The 26,283-nt window shown below is 52.3% G+C and overlaps 1 protein-coding gene across 3 annotated transcripts in view; it reads left to right on the forward strand.

Annotated features, from left to right (window-relative positions):
* The window catches only part of KIAA1671 (KIAA1671 ortholog), a 127,031-nt gene that overhangs the window by 60,490 nt on the left and 40,258 nt on the right, over window positions 1-26,283 (forward strand). The window contains exon 1 of one of the 3 annotated variants that reach the window (XM_068989480.1): window positions 8,379-9,189. The exons of the other annotated variants lie outside the window; for them this stretch is intronic. Within the exon in view, the coding sequence (XP_068845581.1) occupies window positions 8,905-9,189 (285 nt within the window). The 5' untranslated portion in view covers window positions 8,379-8,904. Of the gene's footprint in view, window positions 1-8,378; window positions 9,190-26,283 lie in introns of those variants that run through there. 3 annotated transcript variants of the gene reach the window in all.

Here is a 26,283-nt window from a genome sequence, read left to right on the forward strand (position 1 = left end):
CTCCAAGGCCGCCTGGGTCAGGGGTCCCTGGCGCTGCTGTGGCAGCTGAGGCCGAGAGGGGGTCTCCGAGGCCGTCTCAGGAGACCCTGTGCTGTCATGGGGTTCACTTGGGGTTCACTTGGGGCCGCCCGAGTCTGAGGAAAGAACAGGGGTCGTCGGGACCCTGCTCCTGAGACCACCTCTTCTGCACCCCACAAGCCAGCCCCATTCTGCCATGAACCGGGGCCCTCCCTGTGGCAGCATAGTCTGGTGGTTAGGAGCCCTGGCTCTGCCCGGCCAGCCCCGGGCCCGAGCCTTGCTCTGTGCATGGCTCCACGTGACTCGGGCTCCGGTCCCCCTCATTTGGCGTTTCGGTTTCCTCGTCTGCACAGCGTGAGTTGCAGCGCTTCTGGCTTCCTCGAGTCAGGGAGGTGACGGCAGGCCCTCGGCACCTGAGCACCGCTGAGGTTCCTTATCCCCCAGGGGCCGGGGCCGGGGCCTCCCTCACCGGACACAGCCTGCACCTAGTAGGTCCCCGCTCAGATGCTCGTTGAAGTCGGAAGGCGTGGGGGAGGGAGAGTAGGAGCAGGGGAAGGGAGGCCTTTTCTTCGCCTTCTTGCAGCCTTTTGTTATCCTCAGGGAGAGTCTTCAGATCTTGGGGTGCGACTTAGGGGCACTTAGCCCAGGATAGCAGGCTCGGTGCTTGGGGATAAATCTCCTGGGGGACATCGTGACTCCTTCACCCCAGTCGTAATTTTTTGTTCCCCAAGAACATCTTGCTCTCTTTCACTAACCGATCCAAACATGTGGTGTTTCAGTGGCTCCTGTGGAAAGAGGAACCTAAAGGATCTTCTAAAGGAGATCAGTCCTGGGTGTTCATTGGAAGGACTGATGTTGAAGCTGAAACTCCAATACTTGGGCCACCTGATGCGAAGAGCTGACTCATTTGAAAAGACCCTGATGCTGGGAAAGACTGAAGGTGGGGGGAGAAGGGGACAACAGAGGATGAGATGGTTGGATGGCATCACCGACTCGATGGACATGAGTTTGGGTGAACTCCAGGAGTTGGTGATGGACGGGGAGGCCTGGCGTGCTGCAGTCCATGGGGTGGCAAAGAGTCGGACACGACTGAGCAACTGAACTGAACTGAACTGTGGAAAGGGGTGTGTTAACCAACCCCAGGCAAGAGGACCAGACCTTTCCTTCTCAGGAAGCCCAAGGAGGGATGGCAGCACTCCAGAAACACTGTTCTGAGCCCTAGGGCAGTGCTGTGGCTGTGTGAACTGGGCAGGGCCGTCGGCCCACCCCATTTCCATTTCAGAGAAGGCGGACCCCACAGCTTTATTAGACGGCCAGCTCTCAGAGAGGGGCTGTAATTACAGACCAGCCTTGCCACACGGGGCAGGGCCACACAGCAGGCTCTCCCTAGCGTAGAAAATGCTCTTTTTTCCACTTGCGTTCGGGGTGGGGCCTGATAAGGCAGAGAGTCAAGTTCCTGGCTGTCTACAAAGATTTCCTTTCCAGATGGTCTTTTTCTACCCCCAACTCCCTTCCAAGGTTAATTAGGGGCATCTTAGGTCATTAAAATGACTACTTGAATAAGAATGTGATAAATGAACACAAGTAAATAGTCGTGGGCTTGGTTTATAAATAATCTGGGATTGACTTGTCAGGTCAAGTCACTTCTGTTTTCTTTTTTCTCCCATATCAGAATTCTTTTCCCTGTTGCCTTGGAAACAAGCCTAGGCAGAGGGATGCTGGGAGTTGTGTGACTCGGGTTCAAGCCTCAGTGATTCCCTCATTTCACATGGTAGGCTTAAGTGCTGGATGCTGAGAATCAAGGCTGAACAGAACACATTCCTGCTGGCCCTGGTCTCAGAGTCCAGTGGGGAGACTGACCGGTCGCTTCAGCTACGGCTCAGATTGTTAATGATGCCGTAGGGGGTCATTCAGCAAAGTGGGAGCCCAGAGGTGGCCCCCTGGGGGGCATGAATCAGGGGAGGCTTCTTGGAGGAGGAGTACCTAAGCTGAGCTGTGAAGGACAATAGATGCTGACCAAGTGAGGAACCGGTGGAACGGTTTCCTAGCCGGAGGGAACAGCATGTGCAAAGGGCTGAACAAGAGGCAGCCTGGCACATCCCAGGATGGCAGTTAGTCCAGTCGGGCTGGGGTGGAGAGACCCTGGGGGTGTAGGTCAGACATGAGGCCAGAGACCCTCTCAAATGCAGATTGTGAGTGACCCCTATGGAAAATCAGGACCGCTGTCACAGGTTTACTCTGGAGTCTGGGACAGCCGTCTACCTGGGCCTGGTTCTTCAATGAAAGGAGAAATTTGGCCATCAACCGGCCCTTCGAAAGCTTTGCTCCATCCCATGGGGAGAGAAAACAGGTTGTTGTTGTTGTTTTTTTTTAATATTTATTTATTTGGCCACTTTGGGTCTTTGTTGAATCACGGGATCTTTCGTTGCGATGCACGGAGACTTTAGTTGCGGCATGCGAGCTTACTTGCTCCGACGCGTGTGGGATCTTAGTCCCCTGACCAAAGATCAAACCCGGGTCCCCTGGATTGGAAGGCAGAGTTTTCATTACTGGACTGCCAGGAAAGTCCCTGAGAAAACAGATTTAAACTGGGTCCACAAATCCGCTCTTCCCACACATGGTCCCCAGAATTAGTCTCTAGGCCAGTTGTCGAGAAAGGAAACTGATTTGCACCCAGACCAGTCCTTCTGCAGAAATTTCCTGACCAGAGGAGGTTTGAGGACATCCCGAGAAGGGTGTAGAATAGTCATCATGCTCATGCGTGGGGCTTGGGGGCAGAACTGGATGTTTTAAGGAGTCTTAGAAGTGTAAATAGTGTCTGGCTTCTGCTCTAGGAAGAGGGCTTTGCAATCATACAGGTCTGGGTTCAAGTCCCAGAACCCTACTTGCCAGCTCAGTGACCTTGAACAAATACCTTCAGCTCTTGAAAACCTCACTGCCCTTCTCTGTGAACTGGGGATAATTAATAACAGGGCTCACCCTATAGGGTTGTTGCCAGGATTATGTGAGCTGAGGTGTCTGGGTAACCAGTTTCCAGCATAGAGCAGATCCTCAATTCATCGTCACTATCATTTCCACTACACCACCTTCCTTATCAACCTAATATCGATACGTATTATACATACTTATTTTAATATATTTTGAGACCCTGCATGCCTACTCCTGGAATGTCCAGTTTTTTGGGAAACAGGATCATGTAATTGAGACCTCCTTTGGGAGATTTGGAAAAGACTGGGTTGTTGAAGGTTGTCTTGAGGTGGGGGGACATCTGATAGAGATGGAGAACAGGGGAAAGCAGCTCTTGGCAGGGGTACAGGGGATACAGCATGTGCAAAAGCCCAGGGGGAGAGTGGAATATGGCCATGCCCAGTGGCCTTTGCAAATGCCATTCAGCTTTCTTGGAGCACTCCTATTCATCCTTCAAAACCCTACCTAGATTTCCTTTTTCCAGTTACAATAAATGATCCTCAATAAATGATCATCTTCCCTTTGTTCGTCTTTCCTCAACTTCCTACTTACTTAGTTGGGTTTCACCTCCACCTCTTAACATTCCCATCATAGTGTTATTCAGTAGTCTTTCTTAGCTCTTGGTACTTGTATTGCAGGTGTTCTTTTTTTCTTGTTTTTCTTGGCTTTTTCTTCCACTGAAGGATTCTCTAGAGTGTTCACATTTGTATCAGATATGGGGGAGAAAATTATAGTCTCAGCTTTGATATGGTCCATTGGGATACCCTCTCCTCTTAATGGCTGGGAATCAGAGAGCTACCCCAAGCTCTTCAGGGACTGTAGTCCCTTTGGGATCGGTACGGAGCTCACCCAAAGTAACTGCACAGGGAATTTTGTCAAATGAATGAATGAGTGACATGCTGATTTCTGTGACAGCAAACGCATGTCTGGAAATGGTGACCCCTGGTCTCTACCTCCTACTGTGGTGGTAAAATTCTCCTCTGTTTCCTGGATTGCAGTGGCTTCTCCAGAGTCCTTTGGATTAATTATGTAAGGAGATGACTTTCTTTCCTTTTTGATGCCCAGCAACCTCCCAAGAGTTTCCTGGAGAGAACAGAAGAGTTTGCAGAAAAAGTCCTCTGGTGGGGAAAGCGTTCAGGCTGTGCCCCAGTTTTCAGAAAGTGACGCTTTTTATAGTCAGACTTTTAGACCACATTGTACCTAAAGGGAGCCGGGAGCTGGGAGCAGGCAGGCAATCTGGCTTTCCTTCTGCACCCCTCTCCCCTGGTGTGGAAGGAGGCGGACTGTGTGATCCGGCCCACCACTTAGTCCCCTCTGCTCTTCCCAACACTTGTCTTCCATCTAGACTGATTTGGCAAAGGCTAGTCTTCCGCTACCTTGGTTAAGGTGCAAGGCTGGGGATTGCGCACTCCACCACTTCATAGCTGTGTGACCTCAGGCCAGTCACGGAATCGCTCTGCCTCAGTTTTTCCATCTGTAAATGGGGGTAGTAGGCCTAGTACAGACCTCATTTCATTGTTGGGAGGAGCAGACGATGTATTACTAATCCAGCGCCTGGCACTCACAGTCCGTGGTACCAACAGCATCAGTGACAATGACAGCCTCTGATGATTTCATCTCTGAAAATCAGAGAGGCTCAGTAACTTTCTCAGGGCCACATAGTGTAATAAGAGCTGGAGTTGTTCAGTCCCTCAGTCCTGTCCAACTCTTTGCAACCCCATGGACTGCAGTCCACTCTATCCCAGAGTTTGCGCAAATTCACGTCCTTTGAGTCAGTGATGCTATCTAACCACTCTGCCGCCCCCTTCTCCGTTTGCCTGATTCAGTCTTTCCCAGCATCAGGGTCTTTTCCAGTGAGTTGGCAACAGGTCTACAAACCTTTAACCATGATGCTGTATTGATTTAGCAAATCCAGGCCTGCATTGAGGGTGAGGTGACTCGGGCACACATGTAAGGTCCACAGTTTAAGAGAGCACCAAAAAAAATAGGTTATCAAGATAAATAATTTTTAATACAGCATTCATTAAAAGTCAAAGTTCATTCACAAAGCCGACTGCCGACATGACGCATAAGGGTGGGATCAGTATCATCAGCACAGAACTGAACAATTAGTCTCTCTTTTGTTGGAATGATAAGGTTTTTACGACTTCTTCACAAATATAACTCTCACATATGACTGTGATAAACACCCCTGTGGCAAAAATGTTTTGTATAGATGATGCGCCTTTCTGGACAAAGTGCCGGGTGTGGATCAAGAAACTCGGGGTCAAAAGGCAGACTCATCCTTCCACCCCAGCCTTTTATTATGAAAAATTTCAAATGTATGGAAACATTATACATACCCACCAGGTATATTCTGCAATTGGTCACATTTTGCTATATTTGCCTAAGAAAACTCCAGCCACCCATCCGTTCCTTAGGTTTCTTTTTCCCTGCGTTTCAAAGTGAGCTACAGATGTCAGTACACGTCAGCACGTGTGTCGCTAACTGGCAGGGTGTTGTTTTTAAGAATTTTGATCTTGAATGTGAAATTCCCTTCAGAAAATGCATACCCATCTGCATTTCTGTCTGTGAGTAAGTATGTCTCTTTTACCATGGCCTGGCCAACACTGGATATTGTCATTTTAATTTTAAGTTAATTTATTTATTTGGCTGTGTTGGATCTTCATTGCATCATGCAGGATCATTTCGTTGCAGCGTGTGGATTCCCTAGTTGTGGCTCTTGGGCTCAGTAGTTGCAGTTTAGGCTTGATCGTTCCACGGCATGTGGGATCTCAGTTCCCCTACCAGGGATCGAACCCACACCCCCCACTTCGCAAGGCGGATTCTCGACCGCGAGACTCCCAGGGAAGTCCCCGGATATTACAGTTTTAAAGGTGCTGCTTTGATGTAACTTGTTTCCTCCTGGAGGTGCTCAGTAAATTTTCCCCACCTCTGTGTCCAGATGGTCTGTTAAAAAGCTGCATCCCTTTCCAGCTCTTCAGGTATTTCTGGTGCAGCTTTTCTGGAGTCAGGTGGGGAGGACTGCTCCCATCCTGGGAGTCCCCAGCCTGCTGGGGACCACCTGCGCAGGAGGCTGGCTGTGGACACTGTGTGAGGAAAGCAGGCCAGCCTTGGTGACCAGAAGCCCTGGGACCCTGGAGGCTGTGTGTCGGCGGTGCATGGGGCCAGACGCATGCCTGGAGGGAGGATCTGGGGCCGTGTGCATGTTTTCTCATCATGGGGGGCAGGGGCCAGGCTACTGCAAGAGCCCCTCATCCCCTCCCCTCTCTCTCCTCCTCTTGCTCTGGCCTGTGCTTCCTGATGGCCCAGATGCTATCTTGCCTCTGGGCATCTGACCCTCCTGTGGTTTCTGTGGGTCAAGAATTAGGGGTGCAGCTTGGCCGGGTAGCTCTGGCTCAGGGTCTCCCATGAAGTTGCGGTCAAGGGCTGGGTCATTCAAGGGTCTGCCTGCCGATCTGGGACCTGCTTCCAAAGCAGCTCACTCACGTGGCTGGAAGTTGGTGCCGGCAGTTGGTCTGGGGAGGTTGGCCTCTCTGCACATGGGTCTCTCCACAGGGCTGCTTGAGTGCCCTTAATGCATGGCGGCCAGCAGGCCCTGGCTTTGAAAGTCACTCACTGTCACTTCTGCCTCATCTCTTGGGCACACAGACCAATTCTCGCATTGTGGGAGGGAACCACACCAGGGTATGACTCACAAGGGGCAGAGATCTCTGGAGGCCATCTTGAGGGCTGCCTACCATTCTGGAAGACCTTGGCAGGTAACTGTCACCTCTCTGGGCCTCAGTCTTCCCCTCTGTCAAATGGGTTCATGTTAGGATTCCTGAGCTAATTCTTGCAAGCACTTAGAAGAGCACTGGAGACTGAGTCACACTCTTCAGTAAATATCAGCACCATTACAGGGTCCTGCTGGACTGTGAGCCCTCAAGGGCAGGGGCCATCCTCAGGCTCCATGCCCAGCGCCCGCCCCAGAGAGGGCAGTCTCCAGATGTTTACATGAATGAGTGAAAGAATGAGTGAGCAAACGAACATCCATAAGGACTGGGAATCCAGAGAAGCAGAGCTGCGTCAGCTGCATTGTCAGAGACACCTCCATGAAAAACTTTCTCAAGTGAGGCCCTTTGATCAGTGTCTAGGGAGCAAATATTTATTCAGAACTGAAGGTGATGTGGGTGGGGAAAAGCTCTTGGGATGCAGTCAAACCGATCAAAGTTTCACTCTTGGACTTGGCATTTGAACGATAAATATTTACTGAGCTCCAACTCTGGACCACGCGCCACGTCAGACCCTGAGAAGGGGCGGAGAGTGGGGAGGAAACAGCCCCGGGCCACGGCCTGGTGGTATAGCCTTGCTGTGTGACCTTGGGCCAGTGAATCTATGTCTCCGAGTCTGCGCCTGCTCATCTGTACCGCAGAGGGTCCATCCCTGCTGGAAGGAAAAAGCTCCTCCAGCATGCGTGCCTCCCCTCAGGATCCGGCTGCTGCTCCCCCTTGCCGACAAGCACCCCCTCCAGTCTCAGATGCTTCTGCCTCCCATCCCCAGCGCTCCTTCCCCCACCCCCAGTCCCAACCACTCCAGCTCCACAAGGGTTAAAGCCCGGGAGCTCATGTGACCCAGTAGAAACCATGAATCATTCCTGTTGCTCCCGTGCAGAGCCTGCCCGCCCAGGATGGGGCAGGTGCTGTGCCCTGGGTTGCCATGGCAACACCACCAGCACTGAAACACAGCCCGGCCCAGTTCCTTCCTTGGGGGCCTCAGGGGCTGTTTCACCTGGCTGGGTGTTGCCTTTTAGGGAGGAGGGAGGGAAGGCTGGAGAGAGAGAGAGAGAGAGAGAGAGAGAGCTTAGGGAGGAACAAGTGGAAATTGAGACAGGGCGGGGGAGGAACGAGAGGCTGGGAACCTGACGGAGAAATGGACCGCCAGAGGGAGACAGACTGACTGCGGCCACAGGTCCCGTCACCCTGGAGGCAGTTTCCCAACTGTTCAGCCTTCCCGGGGCCACCGGGTCTTCTGACCCACATGCACACACGCGCCCGCGTGCACCCACGTGCAGCCCCGTCTCCCCCGCTGAGCTGGCGGTCAGGGCTGCAGGGCGGGTGGGCTGCCTGCCGAGCACGTGCAGGCATTGACAGCCCCGCGGGACGGTGAGCCAGCGAGCTGGGACTTGGGGGTGGGGGGGGTGGGAAAGAACAAATGGGGGCGGACGTCAGCTCCCTGGGCGGCTGCCTCCCCGAGGCCCCTCCTGCATTCCCGGGCGGCAAAGCCCCTCGCTGAGAATGGGGGCTGATGTCATCCTGGGCTGCCGAGCCAGGGGAGCCAGGGGGAGCCCTGGGGCCCCGGTGTGGCTGCCTCCGGAAATGAGCTAGCTGCCTGCCGGCCCACAGGTTCGGAAACCTCCCCCTCCCCCTGGCCGGAGGACGGGTAAACCTGCATGGGCCAGGTGAGCACGGGGGGCTGGCCCTGCTGCAGGCAGCCACCTACCTGGGGGCGAGTGAGTACCTAACCAAGGGTTCCCCCGGGGGCCGCCGCCTCTTCCTCCCCCACCTCGCGGGGGGACTGTCACACCCCAAAGCCAGCCAGCGCAGCAGCCCAGTTCCTCAAAGCTGTCGTCACCCGAGCCAGCCAGCCAGCCAGCCGGCTCGGCCGGTGAGCACTGGGAACTGGATCTTGGAGCCGCCGGCGTGTTTACTCACAGCCCCAGGGGGTTGGACTCTCAGCCTGATCCGAGTGGCCCGTGGATGCCCCTGGCCGCCGGCTCCACGGGTGTTATCTGCTCCCGGTCCAGCTACTGAAGAGGCGGCTACCTTTCCCCTCCAGCGGGAGCCCAGAACTTCCCCGAGCGAGCGTGCAGCAGGGGGAGCCGAGAGGACTGACCCTGGCACCTCACTGCCCTCCTCCCTGCCTCGCCCCACCGGCCCCATGGATTACCTGGGCGACAAACTCACGGTGGCCCAGAGCCACGTGACCCAGTGGATGGGGACTGTCCGGCGGTCCTTCCAGGAAGCCCTCAACCTGGTGACCAGCACAGTGGGCCCCGAGCGGGCGGGCGGGGAGCCCTCCGGACGGACCCCCTTCAAGCGCACCTCGTCCTTCCGACACCTGGCTTCCCGGAGCCGAGAGTCTTTCCGCCGCTTCTCGGCGCGAAGCCAACAGAGGTTTTCTTCCCTGAGGAAAAGGCAGCCGGATTCGGAGCCCCCAGACCTTGTAAGCTTGTTATTATTGTTTTTGTTTGTTTGTTTGTTTTAAGTATTAAAACAACAGTGAGAACTCCTCCCTGCCAGTGCTCCCCTTCCCCCACCCCTGGGAAGTTGGCTGGTTGGGGGGTGGGGCGTCCCATCAGTCCAGCCAGGGAAGTTGCCTCTTCCGGGACAGTTGTCCATCCAGCCGGACCATTTCCTGGTTCCATGCCTGGGAGAGAGGCGTGCAGTGGTGGTGATTCCCCTTGACGGTAGACGCGTGTGCTCACCCAAAGCCATCAGGACATTTATACCGGGTTCAGCGTCTCTGTATATGGGGCTGGCTTTGCCGGTTGATTTATCCTTAAGTGTTTGACACTCCAACCCGACCCAAATGCTTCCTATTTTTAGGGAGGCTTAGTTGGCACCTGCTCCATCTCCTCAAACACCCTCCCGGGGTGGCCGAGCGTCCACGTCACGTGCGTGTGGAGTTGTGGCTTTTGTGGTCTTCGAGCAGAGCAAAACTGCGAGGTCTCATCTGATTACCCGAGGTGGTGGGCAGGACTGCCCGCTGGCCAGTGCAGCTGGGAGTGAATGGGCCAGAGGAGGGTAATCGGGGTCCTGAGATTCCAGCAGCTCCCACTCTGGCAAGCTTGATGGAGCTCGGGGATCAGGGTGGAATGACATCTAATGATTGAGAACTCAACCTGTATCCAGGTTGTTGTTGTTGTTTTTTTCTCAAGGACCTTGCTAATGATTTGAAGAGGTGGAGCTGAGCCCAGAGAGGGAAAGACACCTGCCTGAGGTAGCACAGGGAATGAGTGGCAAAGCAAGTGCTGGAACCCCCAGCTTTGAACCCCACTCAGGGCTCTTTCCAGCCAAGCTTCTATAAAAAGATTTCTCCAGACTTTCCTGATAACTTCAGGGAAGCCCCTATCACGGGCCTTCAAAGAGACAGGGTCTCCTGACTGCATGACCCATTTCACAGGAGACCAAAGGTGGGTGAAGTGCTGAGCCACCTCCTCCCCGGGTTCAGCCTTGTGATAAATCCCGGTTTTCATTTCAGACCCAGGGTTGAGGGAGCCGTGGGGTGCACCAGGCTCTGAGCCAGCCCTCTGCGCATTCGAGGTTGCAGACATCCCCTCAACTGGCCCCGAGAGGTGTGGTGATTCTCCTGGGGTCACACAGCAATCAGAGCAGTCAGGTGCTAACATATGCCTCGTGAAGATGACATCTCCTGCCCTCCTGGGTCTGTGCTGCTTTGCGGCTTGGGATGAATCAGTGGGGCCAGAACTTGGAAGACAGATTCCCCCAACCCAGCCTGTGGGACGGGTGGCTTGGCCTCTCGGTCATTCTTTCTGTCCCTGTGTCTCCGTGTCGGTTCCCGTCTCTGTCTCTCTTCTCTTTCACTCTTGTTCCCTCTCTGGCAATTCAGTGAAGGGCCTGGGGCTTTGGTAACATTCAGCTCCCCGCCGTTTGGCCCTGGGCACTGGCTGGAGTCCCCCAGGCCTCATTGCCCTGCTCCCCAGCTTGGTGAATGAATGAATGAGTGAACGAAGAGGGGCCTGGCAGGGCCTTTGCCGCCTCTGTTCACTGTTGCCTGGCAGTGCCTCCATCAGCGCTGATGCACGCGCGATAAATCTGGGCTGAATTAACCTGGTTCCTTCCCATTTAACGTTCGGCATCTACCAGGTGGCACTGGGGTTGAAAGCTTGAATCAAACCTGGCCACATCCTAGCAAAGGGGCCCTGACTCCTTCTCAAGCCTCGATTTCCTCCTCTGTCAACCGGGGAGAACTGGGGGTCATCAGGTTGACATGGGTGCCCATCGCGGGCCCGGGCACATAGTGGATGAGCACCGGGAGCTGCTTCCCGTCAGGTGCCCCAGTGTCCTGCCTCCCGGGGACGAGGGCAGAGTTGAGATGGAGACGCAGGCTCTTTTGCAGAAGAGACTCCTGGCTTTGACTCCTGGCTCTGCTCCTTCCCAGCTGTGCAGCCTTGGGTACACTGTTCCCTTCTCTGTGCCTCAGTTTCCTCATCTGTGAAATGGGGATGTCCTCATCCTTTACATTTCCCATTGCAGCCACTTAAGGGCCGTGACCCGCCGCCAGGAGACACGTGATGCCCGTGGTAGCCCTGCTTAGTACTCAGTACGGAGCCCTGTCACCCAGTACGTGACAACCGAAACCTTTTCTCTCAAACCATTCCTCCAAAGATTCCCAGTGAACTGGAAAAGCCACAGGCGCCCCTCTCCCCTGGGGACTTCGCTTCAGTGTTTGTTTTATGGGAGGAAACTTTTCAAAGCCACAGACAATTAAGAGTTAGGAGACACCTGCAGGAGCCTGAGCTGGGGCTGGGAAGGGGGTGGGATTTCAGTCTTTGGAACTAGTACGTGATTTATCTAAATAATCCGTTCTGTTCCAAGTCCTGCCTCAGGCCTCTATTTACTCAGAGCCCAGCAGAAGAATCTCTGGCAGGCAGAAAGCAACCCTGAAAGGCGTGCCTTGAAACGCTTTTCCAAAGGCAGCCTTGAAATAATCTGCTAATGGCCCGCCTGGGCGTCTGCCGAATAGAAGGGGGGAAGAGGGGAAATAATCACATTGTCTCAGAGTGACAAAGGCAGGAAGAGGCTCGTCTGTGCCGAAGCCCAGGGCGAGCCTGAGAACAAGCCCTGCCAGAGAGGTGGACAGGGAGCGGAGTCCAGGCAGAACGTTCCAGAACCCAGGCGCAGCAGCAGCGCCACTGAGGCCAACACCCAGAGTCAGAGTGGGAAGCCGGGGGGGTGGGGTGGGGTCTCCAGGGCTGAGGGGCGTTCGGCAGAGAGGGCTTAGGAATGGGCTAGGATCGGGATCGAGGCCCAGCTCCTCCACATGCTGGCCTAGTGACCTTGGGCAAGTTAAGCCACCTCTTGCTGTCTGAGCTTCGTCATCTGTAAAGCGGGGTTCACCTGGGACTTGTCTGGCAGGTGGTTCAGTGGGACTGGTACCTGTTAAGCGCCTGGCATACAGGAGGGGCTTAATGAGTGTGCACTTCACTGGGAGATGCGTTGCTGGAGCCGTAATGTGAGTCCCTCCTGCCCAGATGGCCAGACTGGCACCCCTCGCAAAGGAGAGTAAGAGCCTGGCTGACCTTCTGTGGGCATGTCCTCAGTGCCAGGCCCCCGCAAGCATGAGGTGTGTATTTGTGCCCTGTCATTCACTCACTCACAGTTTCATCCCACCAGGATTCATCGAGCACCTACTAGGGTGCTGACGCTGGGGAAACAGCTGTGAATAAAACAAGACAGAGCTCTGGCCTTTACGGAGTTGCCTTCAAGGGGACAGAGCATAAAAACATGAGCATAAATATGTCATATTGGTGTGGTTCATTCGTTAAGTCGTGTCCAGCTCTCTGCGACCCCAGGGACTGAAGCATAGCAGGCTTTCCTGTCCTCCACTATCTCCCAGAGTTTGCTCAAACTTATGTCCATTGAGTCTGTGATATTAACGCTATCTAACCATCTCATCCTCTGCCGCCCCCTCCTCCTCCTGCCCTCAGTCTTTCCCAGCATCAGGGTCTTTTCCAGTGAGTCAGTTCTTCGCATTAGGTGGCCAGCTTGGAGCTTCAGCTTCAGCATCAGTCCTTCCAAAGAATATTCAGGCTTGGTTTCCTTTGGGATGGACTGGTTTGATCTCCTTGCAGTCCAATAGACTCTCAAGAGTCTTCTCCAACACCAAAATTCAAAGACATCAATTCTTTATCTCTCAGTCTTCTTTATGGTCCAACTCTCACATCTGTATGACTACTGGCAACATCATAGTTTTGATTATATGGACTTTTGTCAGCAAAGTTGTGTCCCCGCTTTCTGATACACTATGTAGGTTTGAAAATTCAGGAACCGTCTTCAAGGATGAAGGGCTTGCCTCTAACACTCACCTCATGCCATGTGTCGGCTTCCCAGTCTCACCACCGTTGATACCTTGGGCCTGATCACTCTTTGGGGCGCAGAGAGCTGTCCTATGTATGTATGAAAGATCATCCCAGGCCTCTGCCCACTAGATGCCAGGAGCAACCCCAAGCATGACAACCAAAACTGTCCCCAGACATTGCCAAGTGTCTCTGAGGGACAAAACTGCCACCCTTCCCCCAGTTGAGAACCACTGCTGGATGCAACTTGGTTTAGGGGACTCTGTATCTGGGATATCCTCCCAGTGACCTGAGCTGTGGAGAAGGCAATGGCATCCCACTCCAGTACTCTTGCCTGGAAAATCCCATGGATGGAGGAGCCTGGAAGGCTGAAGTGCATGGGGTTGCTAGGAGTTGGACACAACTGAGCGACTTCACTTTCACACATTGGAAAAGGAAATAGCAACCCACTCCAGTGTTCTTGCCTGGAGAATCCCAGGGACAGGGGAGCCTGGTGGGCTGCCATCTCTGGGGTCGCACAGAGTTGGACACGACTGAAGTGACTTAGCAGCAGCAGCAGCAGACCTGAGCCGGGGAAGAAGGGCAGGCCCCTCTTTCTTGCTCGGAGTTGGTCTCATCGAATCCTCACAGCTCCCCGCCTTGAAGGATACGTTGGGTAGCCCCATGTTTCACGGATAAGAGATTGGAAGCACGGAGAGGTGAAGGGAAGGCATCTTCAAAGGGTTTGGAGGAAGAACATCCCAGCAGCAGGAAAAGCAAGTGCGAAGGCCCGGAGGCAGGTCTGTGCTCAGCATGTTGGAGGAACAGCAGGGAGGCCGGTGTGGCCGTAGCGCAGGGAGTAAGTGGGCGAAGGTGGAAGATGGGGGGTGGCGACCCGGGCATGTGGGGCCTGGGGGCCGCGGCTAGGACAGCGTGAACTTGTAGAACCACAGGGTGAGGAGTGCGAGAGCGGTGAGGAAAGCAGAGTAACAATCGTGGTCGCCGATTACCACGTGCCTACTGTGTGCCCGGTGCAGGTTGTCGTGTTTCTTCCAGAGACCTGGGCTTCAGGGGAGTAGGGTCCAGCTATCACAACCCCCCTGCATCTCCTAGTGTCTGTGCCGATGCTTCCTGCCACAGCTGGTCCAGAGCCCAGATAGGTGCCTGGTCTCAGGACACCCCTTGGGGCACGGAGCTGGGGTGCTGGACCTCAGTGCACCGCCCAGCCCCGCAACCTGGAGCCTGTCTTGCAGTGACCGCACCTCTGCTCTGGCGTGGATGGTCGGGCAGGACGGGCCACCTTCTCCCGGGCTGACCGCACCCAATTTCAGGTCGCTCTTCACCCTCCTGGCAGCAGAATGATGTCACCCCGGAGAACAATGGTCTCTTCATGGTCCAGTCGAGGCTGGGGATGGTGGGCAAAGGCTGGGCCCAGAGTCGGTGCCTCTGGGCGAGACCTGGAGAGCAGGGCAGGACCAAGGCGTGGCTGCCCCCACAGGGCTCTGCTTGTGTGAAATTACATTGAGTTCCTCGCCCCCTCCCTCCCCTAAAAAAAGCAGGGTACGCTCACAATCCGTGGAGAGTACAGAACGCCTGAATAAAAACAAAATCCACTTGTGATTTTTAACGTCCATGGAAACCACTCTTGGCATTCAAGTGCCTTTCCTGTCTGTCTTTTCTCCTCCCTTTCTCAAGCAAAGTCTCCCACCTTCTGTCTCTTTCTGTCCTTAAAAAAACAATGTGCTGGTTTTGTACGTTTCTAGTAGAGACCTTTGTTAATGCCTGGGTCACACTCGGCCGTGCACCGGCTCCTGTGTGCATTCTCCCCTCTGCCTGCACCCTCGGGTCGCTCCCCATTGGGGGCGATGCTGGTTTTGTATGTTGCTAGTAGAGACCTTTGTTAACGCCTGGGCCACACTCGGGTGCACCGGCTCCTGTGTGCATTCTCCCCTCTGCCTGCACCCTCGGCTCGCTCCCCATTGGGGGCGATCAGGAAGAACACTACGAGGGCAGCCCTGGGTGGGTGTGTCTTTGTCCAGATTTCTGAGGGGTGGGTAAGGTGAAAACAAGCCCCCTTTGGGTCTCTGCGACCTGAGGGTCCCTTTGTTACTCTCACTTTCCCTCTTTCAGCGTTTTCAAATCTCAGATGTTTTGTTCGGACAGAGTGCCTCTGGCTCTCCTCATCAGGAAGCTGGAAATTTCAGGAAGGAAATCTGGATCGCTGCATATCACAGGGAATGGTGTATTTTTGGATTTCAGAAAGAATGGGGTCTCCGGCAAGGAGTCACTGAGATCACGCCTTGCAAACAGGAAGGACTTATTGGGTCACTTACAGTGAGCCACTGGTGAACGTTTAACGTTAGCCAGGTCTTTGGGGGGAAAGCCCCAATTTGTACGTAGCGTTTGCCTATTCCCGTGGTGTAAATACTCCCACCAGGGCCCACTACAGAGCACCAAATAGCTGTCCTTATACACGGAGCTGGGAAGATGTGCAGTGCACCGTCACTACACGCAGCAGTCTTCTCTGCGTCCAGGGGGCTGCGTTCCAGACCCCCACTAGACGCCTGAAACCACAGACAGCTGTTCAGTCGCTCAGTCATGTCTGACTCTTTGTGACCCCATGGACTGCAGCACGCCAGGCTTCCCTGTCCTTCACCATCTCCCAGAGTCTGCTCAAACTCATGCCCATTGAGTCATTGATGGCATCCAGCCATCTCATCCTCTGTCATCCCCTTCTCCTCCTGCCCTCAGTCTTTCCCGGCATCAGGGTCTTTTCCAAAGAGTCGGCTCTTTGCATCACACGGCCAGAGTCTTGGAACTTCAGCTTCAGCATCAGTCCTCCCAATGAATGTTCAGGATATACTCAAAGAATATTTCCAGTTTGTTGAATGAATATATCCAGTCAGTATATACTATGCTTTTCCTGTGCATGTGTGTGCCTGTGATAAAGCTGAATTTGTGAATTAGGCATTTGTAAGAGAGAAACAATGGTTAACAGCAAAACAGAACGTCGTGACAACAGCGTCGTGACAACAGCATCGTGTGGTAGCAGTTGTGTGGATGTGGTCTGTCTCGCTCAGAACCTCTCATTGTACTGTGCTCATCACTCCTCTTCTGGTGACGATGTCGGGTGATAAGATGCCTCGGTGATGAGACGCAGTAAGCAGGATGATGGAGGCAGTGCCTCGGACTGTGGCGCTGCCGTTCACCTGACCACACGTCAGGAGGAGGGTCGTGCACGGTGGGTGATCCTGGATCACAGCCACGACGATGGTGGTGGATGGGTGTCGGGCGCGAGCGAGGGACGGCGTGAGATTTCATCACACTGCTCAGGAAGGCGCGCAGTTTAAAACGTGTGAATTGCTTATTTCTGGCACTTTCCATTTAATATTTTTGGGCCGAGGCGGACCGTGGGTAACTGAAACCACGGAAAGGGGAACTGCAGAGAATGGAGGGGTGCCGAGGGGACAGAATGTTCACCGAACAGATTTCAATGGATAAGAAATGATCTCAAGACCGCAGATTGTAGTAAAATGTAGTAGCTAGGAAGTGTTGAGGTTTGACTACTCCTTACCTTTGCTTCTACTAGGATTTATTTGATTATAAGTTTATCTCATTAATGTTTAGTAATGGCTGTGTTTGGCAGCTGACTCAGAACTGACTCCTGAAAAGTTCGCAGTTGTGTCTGCCCCGCTGTGGTTGTGTCTGCGCCACTGTGGGTGAAGACAGTGAGCTGTGGGTTCCCAGAGCTGCGGGTTTGAATCCTGATTCTGCCTCTCGCGTTGCTGTGGGACTTGGGGGAGGTGACTTAGTCTCTTTCCGCCTCTGTTTTCTCTCCTGTAGAACTGGGCCTGTGATATCATCTGACTCCACAGATATGCTGGAGACTACACTGACGTAAGGCACACGCAACACTTAGCGCAGTTCGAGGCGGGTAGCAGGGTCTCAATTAATGTTTCCTAACGTCATCATCGTTTGTTTAGTGTTTAATAGTTGGCACAGCACATTCAGTTGACTGCAGCCGTGAAATTAAAAGACACTGGCTCCTTGGAAGGAAAGCTATGACCAACCTAGACAGCATATTAAAAAGCAGAGACATCAGTTTGTTGACAAAGGTCTGTCTAGTCAGAGCTATATTTTCTCCAGTAGTCGTGTACAGATGTGAGAGTTGGACCGTCAAGAAGGCTGAGCACCAAAGAAATGATGATTTCATGTTGTGGTGCTGGAGAAGACTCCTGGGAGTCCTTTGGACTGCAAGGAGATCAAACCAGGCACTCCTAAAGGAAATTAACCCTGAATATTTACTGAAAGGATTGATGCTGAAGCTGAAGCTCCGATACTTTGGCCACCTGATTGACTCGTTGTTAAAGACCTGATGCTGGGAAAGATGAAGACAAGAGGAGAAGGGGGTGACAGAGGATGAGAGGGTTAGATAGCGTCACCGACTCGGTGGACATGAATGTGAACACGCTCTGGGCAGTAGTGGAGGACAGTGGGGCTGGTGTGCTGCAGTCTGTGGGGTATGTATATCTTTGGGTGATACTGCTTTTATGTTTTGTGGCTGTGCTGCGTCTTCATTGCGACGTGTGGGCTTCGTTGCTGCTGTCATGTGTGATCTCAGTTTCCTGACCAGGTATCGAACCCTTGTCCCCTGCATTGGAAGGTGGGTTCTTAACCACTGGACCACTTTAAGAAGTCCCAGTTGCTTTTCTGTATTCACAGCATGTACTTCTGTATTCTCCAACCTGCAGAGGAGACTCCATCTCTGGCCAGGAGCTTGACTCCACCCTCCTGAGGCAGGCTGAGCCAGAGCCACTGGGCCAGGGGCCTTTGGGCCCCTGGCTCCCAGAAACCGGGAGAGGCAATGTTAGTTGCTTCAGCCACCAAGTTTGGGGTTATTTGTCATGCAGCAACAGATAACCAGTACACGTTCCTTCTCATTCATACCTACCAAGACAGACAGTCCAGGGGTGGCCATGGCGTATTCCTTACTCTTCATCTCACAGATGAGTGAGTCGAGGTGGGAAGAACTCGAGGGACCCATCCGAGATGTGTGACTCGGTAGCCCTCAGAGTTCCCAACGGATACTTTTCTCGTCTCCGGGGTTCTTGCACATAAGGGAGGCTGCTCAGCCGGTCTGGGCTCAGGGTCCTAGGGGCTTCTGAGCAACACATCCTTTGAGGAGTTGGCGTGATTCCCCTGGCATGGAAGGGAGTCCACTTCTTGGAGGCTGAGTGCTCATCACTCCATTTAACTCATCAAACTTTCATCATAAAGGCTGGGCCATAAACAGCAGCGAACCCTCCACATGGATTTGAGAGCAAGGTGTACAAGAGCGGTTTTTCCCTCCTGCATTGATTTCTAGGCCAGAGGAGCGAGCGCTCACCAAGTGTCCTGCTCCCTTGAAAGGCAGCTCCTAAAACATAAATTATCACCAAGAGTTCAAAAAACTGCGAAGTGTGTGGGGTTTTACTTTTGCTTTTTTAAACATAGTTTTGGCATCCTTGTCTGTCCTTTCTTGATTGAGGGACAAAAATGTCTAGAGATGAAGGTAGAATTAGGGCAGTCCAGCTAAAAGCTTGGCTTCTGGGACTTCCCCTGCGGTCTGGTGGTTAAGACCTCGCTTTAAGACACAGGAGGTGAGAGTTCGATTTCTGGTCGAGGGGCTAAAATCCCACATCCTTGGGGCCAAAAAACCAAGACGCAAAGCAGAAGCGATATGGTAACAAATTCAATAAAGACTTTAGAAATGGTCCACATCAAAAAAAAAAAAAAAAAAAAGCTTGTCTCCTTTGGACAAATCCTAGTTTGAATCCCAGCCTCGCCGCTAATTAGCCGTGGGGCCTTGGACAGGAAACTTTCCTTTTATGATACTCAGTTTCTCTGTGAAGTTCTTAGCACAGCGCCTGGAACCTAAAATGTGCATGATAAATCTTAGCTGCTATTATTCTCCTTACAACCTTGATATATTAGTCAGATTAAGGTATGCCATATTTGCAGCAACAGACGGACAACTCTCGACTCTTTTTAAAAATTAGTTTTTATTGAAGTATAGTTGACTTACGATATTGTTAGTTTCTGGTGTACAGCAAGGTGACTCAGTTTTATATATATATGCATATGTATGTGTGTATGTATGTATATGTATGTATGTGTATGTATGTGTATTCTTTTCAAGATTCTTTTCCATATAGGTTATTGCAAGACGTTGAATATAGTTCCCTGCGCTATACAGTAGTTCCCAACTCTTTTTTTATTTTTTATTTTGCCCATGGAGCATGTGGGATCTTAGTTATCTGACCAGGGTTTGAACCCCCACACCCTGCATTGGAACTGTGGCATCTTAACCATTGTACCACCAGGGAAGTCCCTCAACTCTCAACACAAAATTTTTCTTTTTTTTCAATCTGAATTTTTTTGAAGTATTGGTTTTTTTTTTTTTTCCCCAGTTTTACTGAGATGTAATTGACATATAATACATAGCTGTATTAGAGTTTAACATGATGATTTGCGTGTGTATAAACTTCGATGGCGTGAGCACTCACCTAGAGCCAGACATCCTGGAATGTGAAGTCAAGTGGGCCTTAGGAAGTATCACTGTGAACAAAGCTAGTGGAGGTGATGGAATCCCAGTTGAGCTGTTTCAAATCCTGAAAGATGACACTGTGAAAGTGCTGCCCTAAATATGCCAGCAAATTTGGAAAACTCAACAGTGGCCGCAGGACTGGAAAAGGTCAGTTTTCATTCCAATCCCAAAGAAAGGCAATGCCAAAGAATGCTCAAACTACTGCACAATTGCACTCATCTCACATGCTAGTAAAGTAATGCTCAAAATTCTCCAAGCCAGGCTTCAGCAATATGTGAACCGTGAACTTCCAGATGTTCAAGCTGGTTTTAGAAAAGGCAGAGGAACCAGAGATCAAATTGCTAACATCCCCTGGATCATCGAAAAAACCAAGAGAGTTCCAGAAAAACATCTATTTCTGCTTTACTGACTATGCCAAAGCCTTTGACTGTGTGGATCACAATAAACTATGGAAAATTCTGAAGGAGGTGGGAATACCAGACCACCTGACCTGCCTCTTGAGAAACCTATATGCAGGTCAGGAAGCAACAGTTAGAACTGGACATGGAACAACAGACTGGTTCTAAATAGGAAAAGGAGTACGTCAAGGCTGCATATTGTCACCCTGCTTATTTAACTTATGTGCAGAGTACATGAGTTTGGAGAAGGAAATGGCAACCCACTCCAGTGTTCTTGCCTGGAGAATCCCTGGGACGGGGGAGCCTGGTGGACTGCCGTCTCTGGGGTCGCACAGAGTCAGACACGACTGAAGTGACTTAGCAGCTTAGCAGCAGAGTACATCATGAGAAATGCTGGGCTGGATGAAGCACCAGCTGGAATCAAGATTGGCGGGAGAAATATCAACAACTCAGATATGCAGATGACACCACCCTTATGGCAGAAAGTGAAGAGGAACTAAAGAGCCTCTTGATGAAAGTGAAAGAGGAAAGTGAATAAGTTGACTTAAAGCTCAGCATTCAGAAAACAAAGATCATGGTATCCGGTCCCATCACTACAGGGGAAATAGATGGGAAAACAGTAGAAACAGTGGCTGACTTTATTTTTCTGGGCTCCAAAATCACTGCAGATGGTGATTGCAGCCATGAAATTAAAAGATGGTTACTCCTTGGAAGGAAAGTTATTGCCAACCTAGACAGCATATTCAAAAGCAGAGATATTACTTAGCCAACAAAGGTCCATCTAGTCAAGGCTATGGTTTTTCCAGTAGTCATGTATGGATGCAAGAGGTGGACTATAAAGAAAGCTGAGTGCTAAAGAATTGATAGTTTTGAACTGTGGTGTTGGAGAAGACTCTTGAGAGGCCCTTAGACTGCAAGGAGATCCAACCAGTCCATCCTAAAGGAGATCCGTCCTGGGTGTTCATTGGAAGGACTGATGTTGAAGCTGAAACTCCAATACTTTGGCCACCTGATGCAAAGAGCTGACTCATTTGAAAAGACCCTGATGCTGGGGAAGATTGAGGGCAGGAGGAGAAGGGGACAACAGAGGATGGGATGGTTGGATGGCATCACCTATTCGATGGACATGGGTTTGGGTGGACTCCGGGAGTTGGTGATGGACAGGGAGGCCTGGCGTGCTGCGGTCCATGGGGTCGCAAAGAGTCGGACATGACTGAGCGACCGAACTGAACTGAACTGAAGCTGCGAATTGATCGCCACAATGAGTTTAGTTAAGACCCTTCCCTGGTTGCTCAGATTGTAAAGAATCTGCCTACCAATTCAGGAGACGCAGGTTCGATCCCTGAGTCGAGCATATCTCCTGGAGAAGGACATGGTGAGCCACTCCAGTATTCTTTTTTTTTTTGCCACTCCAGTATTCTTGTCTGGGAAATCCCCTGGACAGAGGAGCCTGGCGGGCTACAGCCCATGGGGTCTCAAAAGAGTCAGACACGACTTAGTGACTGAACAACAAACCTCACATAGTTAACACGGCTTTTTCCCTTGTGATGAGGACTTCTGAGATCTGCTGTCTCAGTGACTTTCACACAGCCCAGTATTGTTTAATATCATCACCATGCTGTGCGTTGTGTCCCCAGGGTTTATTCATCTCATAGCTGGAATTTTGTACCTCTTCACCCCTTTTATCCATCTCCCCAACTTCCACCCCCCTGTTTATTTCTTGCTCACACAAAGTCCACTCCTGGCTCCGTCTGTAGCCACAGTCTCTCTGGGCCGTATGTGAATCTTGTATCAAGCCCATGTGGGAAAACGGGACTTCTGTGTAGCGGCGTCAGAGGGAAGAGGCTTTGGGTCACACCAAGGCAGGGGCTGTACCCTCCTGTTTCCCGGGTGGGGCTATGAAGGCAAAAGGGGGACGCAGCTTGGGCACTTAGCCTGTGCCAACCTCTGAGCAAAGCAAATGCCTTGTCACAGCACGGCAGAATCGTGTGATTTTTGATACCCCCGATTCACAAAGGATAAAACCAAGACCCAGGGGGAGGACCTGACCTCACTCAGAGCCTGGACGGCCAAAGCCTCTTTTCTCATCCCTCAGTGGACGGCGGGACCCGAGTGCCTCTGTTAGGAGACACCCCGGTGCTGACCCGGGTATCACACCACCGGGACACTGACACTCGGGGCTGGATCCTTCTTTGGTGAGTGGAGGAAGCTGTCCTGTGCTTTGTGGAATGTGGAGCAGCATCTGTGGTCTTGAACTAGTCCTTCCAGACTTCGCCAAGTGTCCCTTGGAGGCAGAATCGCCCGCAGTTGAGAATCTCTAATGCGGATGGTGAGCATCACGAGCTGTGAGCTGGGGTCCCTGCCAGGCCCTGGGTAACCACATGGCATTAACCAGCAGACTCCAAGTGAAGCCAGGACCTCAGTAGCAGGACTTTGGAATTTACTGACTTTTAGGTAATATAACCTTTGATGCCTGGTGTCATTTTGGGCAAGTCTTTCCTCACTGATAAAGCATTTTCCTGCAGCTACGAAATGGAATGGACGATGTCTGCTGTTGGCCTTGTCAGGGAGACATGGGATGCTTGACAGGTGCCCTGGCTCAGCACATAGTTAGCACTTTATTGACCTTCCAGCTACAGCCTGTCACTTGGTGTGTGTGTGGGGGCAGGGGATGCACATTTCCTAGCAATCTGAAGATAACCTTTCACGGTCTGTTGAATTTCCAATCCTACATCCAAATATTTGCTTCCTGCCAAAGCCAGAAATTATCCAGCAGCGCATGCTTCTGTCACTCAGCAGCCTGACTTCTAGAAACGGCCCTTCCCGGGGCACACCTCTAATTTAACATCTGTAATTCCTCAATTAGTAGTCAGCCGTCCATTCTTTTCTTCTTGGTAATTGCCCTCTGCTCTGGGGAGGGTGAAGAGGGGATGTGGGGGCCATGCAGAGGCAGTTGCTACCTCCTCTCCCTCGCCTTCGCCTACAGACATCTTGGCAGGAAGTGCCTGGAAGGTTCTGGAACCCATGGCTCTGGGTTTGAAGATTGCATCAAGGTAGCCACCCTGGTGGATGACGGAAAACTGAGTTTTGTTATCCTTAAAAATTTTTACGTGCGCTTTGGGAGCGAAAGGGTCAGGGCTGCTGATGTAGAGTTTCTCTTCCTGGAGGAGCTCCTGAGCCTCGATTGCCTGAACGTCTAGGCTGTTGCAATGCACTCCTTTCATGTTACAGCTGGGGAAGCCAAGGCCCAGAGAGAGAAAGAAACCTACGCAAAGTCACACAGCAAGTCGCTGACAGACCCAGGACCGGAGCTTGGGGTTTCTAAATCCAGAGTTGGGGCAGTTAAGGATATGATACAGTCCTCAAATCCCTGGTATCCATCAGAGTGGAGCAGCAGACATTTATAGAGCTCCTGCTGTTTGCAAAACTCTGCAGTCAGCTGTGTGAGGCTCCAAAGGTAATGAGATGCCATTTGCACCTCAGGACGTTTTCGGAAAAGTGACCAAGGTACATATAGCCCAGCTATACAGCTTCGAACCAGCCATCTCTCTGCAGCCTGGTGGTGGGCCTCAGTTTCCCTCTCTGTCCACGAAGGCTCTGGCATGACCTTCTCGGGCCTCACTCGATGGAGCCAGCCTGGATTTAAATCCCAGCTCCTCCGTCTGCTGGTGTGAGGCTTTCGGCCAGACTTTGAGAAAGTCTTGGTTTCATCTGCTAGAGGGCGTTCATAACCCTTACCTTCCGGGTGGGAGTTCCTTACAGTGAGAGTGTAAAACGCTCAGCAGGGAGCCTGGCCCGCAGTGAACCCTGGTCGCCTGCGGTCAGTAATTGCAGTGGCTTCACTCTACCTGGCCTCCCTCTCCAACCACGCGAGGCTGCTCCAGGCTCTGCGAGAACCTTCCCTCCTCCCCGTGGGTGCACCAGCCATTCTCTCTTCCTGCGAGGACAGAGCGGGGGCACCGGCTCCCCTCTCTGTTGGGGGTTGGAAAAGCGTCCTTAAAACCGTGCTGTTTTCAGAAAGGTCCTCCGCCTGCAGGTGTTTTGGGGGTCAGGAGAAGGATGGAGCCCAGCAGGTGGGCCTGGCAGCTCCCATACTCCTTCACGTCCACTTGGCCTGCGCACCCTCCTCAAGGGACACCCCCCAACCCCGAGCCCTCCCTACTACCACCTCTGAGATGCTTCCTGGTGATGAAAGCATACTGGGGTCACTCACAACCGCAGCTCATTAGGAAGGAAGCGACAGCTCTGAGGTAGAGAAGGGGCGTTCTGAAATGTGGCTGAGGGCAGAATAGTCAAAGATTCTTCAGATCCCACGTTGGGTACATTTTTCGTTTTCTCATGCATAAATACAAGCCCTTTTGGGGGGAGGGACTAGGAAAGACAGAAAAACAAACAAAAAACCCAGAGGCTGTCAGAGCTCTGCTTAATGAGTTTCCTAATCTTTTCTTATAATGTGGAGCCCCGTGGATTTTCAACAGCTCGGTGCCGCTGGTGGAAGCATAATCCTTCCAGGTTTGTGAGCTGAACTGTGCAGCTTCAGTGACATCTGGCCTCTCAAAGCAGGAGAGTGGGGAAAGCCGCACGGGTGGTAACATCAGGCAGGTCTGGGTTCGATTCCTGGTGCTGCCACTTCTCTAGGTGGGACCTCGGCCAAGGGCTTCGACCTCTTAGAGCAGTGGTGGCTCAGGTGGGAGAGACTCCGCCTGCAATGTGGGAGACCTGGGTCGGGAAGATCCCCTGGAGGAGGGCACGGCAGCCCACTCCAGTATTCTTGCCTGGAGAATCCCCATGGACAGAGGAGCCTGGCGGGCTGCAGTGTGTGGGGTCACAAGGAGTCGGACACGACTGAGCGACTGAGCATGCACACAGTCCTTGAGTGCAAAAGGGGGCTAATGCTGTAAGGACAGAGCTCAAACTTTGCTGGGCCCCTTGGATACTGGTTTAGTAAGTAGAGTCTCAGGTGGAGGTCTTCTGGGTCTCAGATGAGCCCCAGAATCTGCCTGTGTTTCAAGAGCCCTGGGTGGTCACATAAGCACCATCCTTGGAGAAAGTTTCTCAAAGCGATTCGCTCAGTCTGCAGAGCACCTGCTATTGAGCACCTGCTGTGTGCCAAGCACAGTCAGAGGCCCTAGAGATCCATCAGAGAACAAGACAGAGGTGGTCCTAGCCCTCAAAGAGAACCCTGTCTGCACGGCACTTCTGTTCTGAGGGGAGAGGCTTAACAAAGCATCCTGGCAGCTCTGCTCACAGGACGAGAGGTGCACAGAAGTATGTCATACACCGAACACGTGCTGTGTATTTGCTCCAGCAAACATCTTGTGGTTGCAGGAACGAATGAGTGGCTGCATGAATTGTTAATATTGCTCTGATCATAGATGTGCCTTTGTGGCTTCTTCCAAATTCTTTCTAGCTGCCTTGCTAGACCACAAAGCCATCAGTTCAGTTCAGTCACTCAGTCGTGTCCGACTCTTTGCGACCCCATGGACTGTAGCATGCCAGGCTTCTCAGTTCATCAGCAGCTCCTGGAGCCTATTCAACTCATGTCGATCGAGTCAGTGATACCATCCAGCCATCTCACCCTCTGTCATCCCCTTCTCCTCCCGCTTTCAATCTTTCCCAGCGTCAGGGTCTTTTCAAAAGAGCCGGTTCTTTGCATCAGGTAGCCACAGTATTGGAGTTTCAGCTTCAGCATCATTCCTTCCAATGAATATTCAGGACTGATTTCCTTTAGGATGGACTGGTTGGATCTCCTTGTAGTCCAAGGGGCTCTCAAGAGTCTTCTCCAACACCACAGTTCAGAATCATCAATTCTTCGGCGCTCAGCTTTCTTTATAGTCCAACTCTCACATCCATACATGACCACTGGAAAAACCATAGCTTTGACTAGATGGACCTTTGTTGGCAAAGCCATACTGGGGTGTATTTACCCTTTCACATGCTCAGAGTCCAGCAGAACACCTGGCACAGCCGGGATGCTCAGGAAATGTCTGATGGAGGGATGAATGAATGAATGGATACCTGCACGAATGGACTCTAAGCTCCTTGGTGCCCACCAGCTGATTAGCCGGGTGGATGACTGGGCACCACCGACTGGGCACCACTGGGCATTGACTAATCGGGTGGATGATTAGTCGGGCCCAAAGGAGCTGTGCTTGCATCCTAGGAAAGTGGTCTGGAGAGGCTCCAGGTTGTGAGTGGGAGTTCCACACTCAAGGCGTTTGCTCCAGGTCAGGGCTGCTCTCTCTGGGGACCAC

This window comes from Capricornis sumatraensis, chromosome 17 (assembly GCF_032405125.1).
Source record: "Capricornis sumatraensis isolate serow.1 chromosome 17, serow.2, whole genome shotgun sequence".
NCBI lineage: Eukaryota > Metazoa > Chordata > Mammalia > Artiodactyla > Bovidae > Capricornis > Capricornis sumatraensis.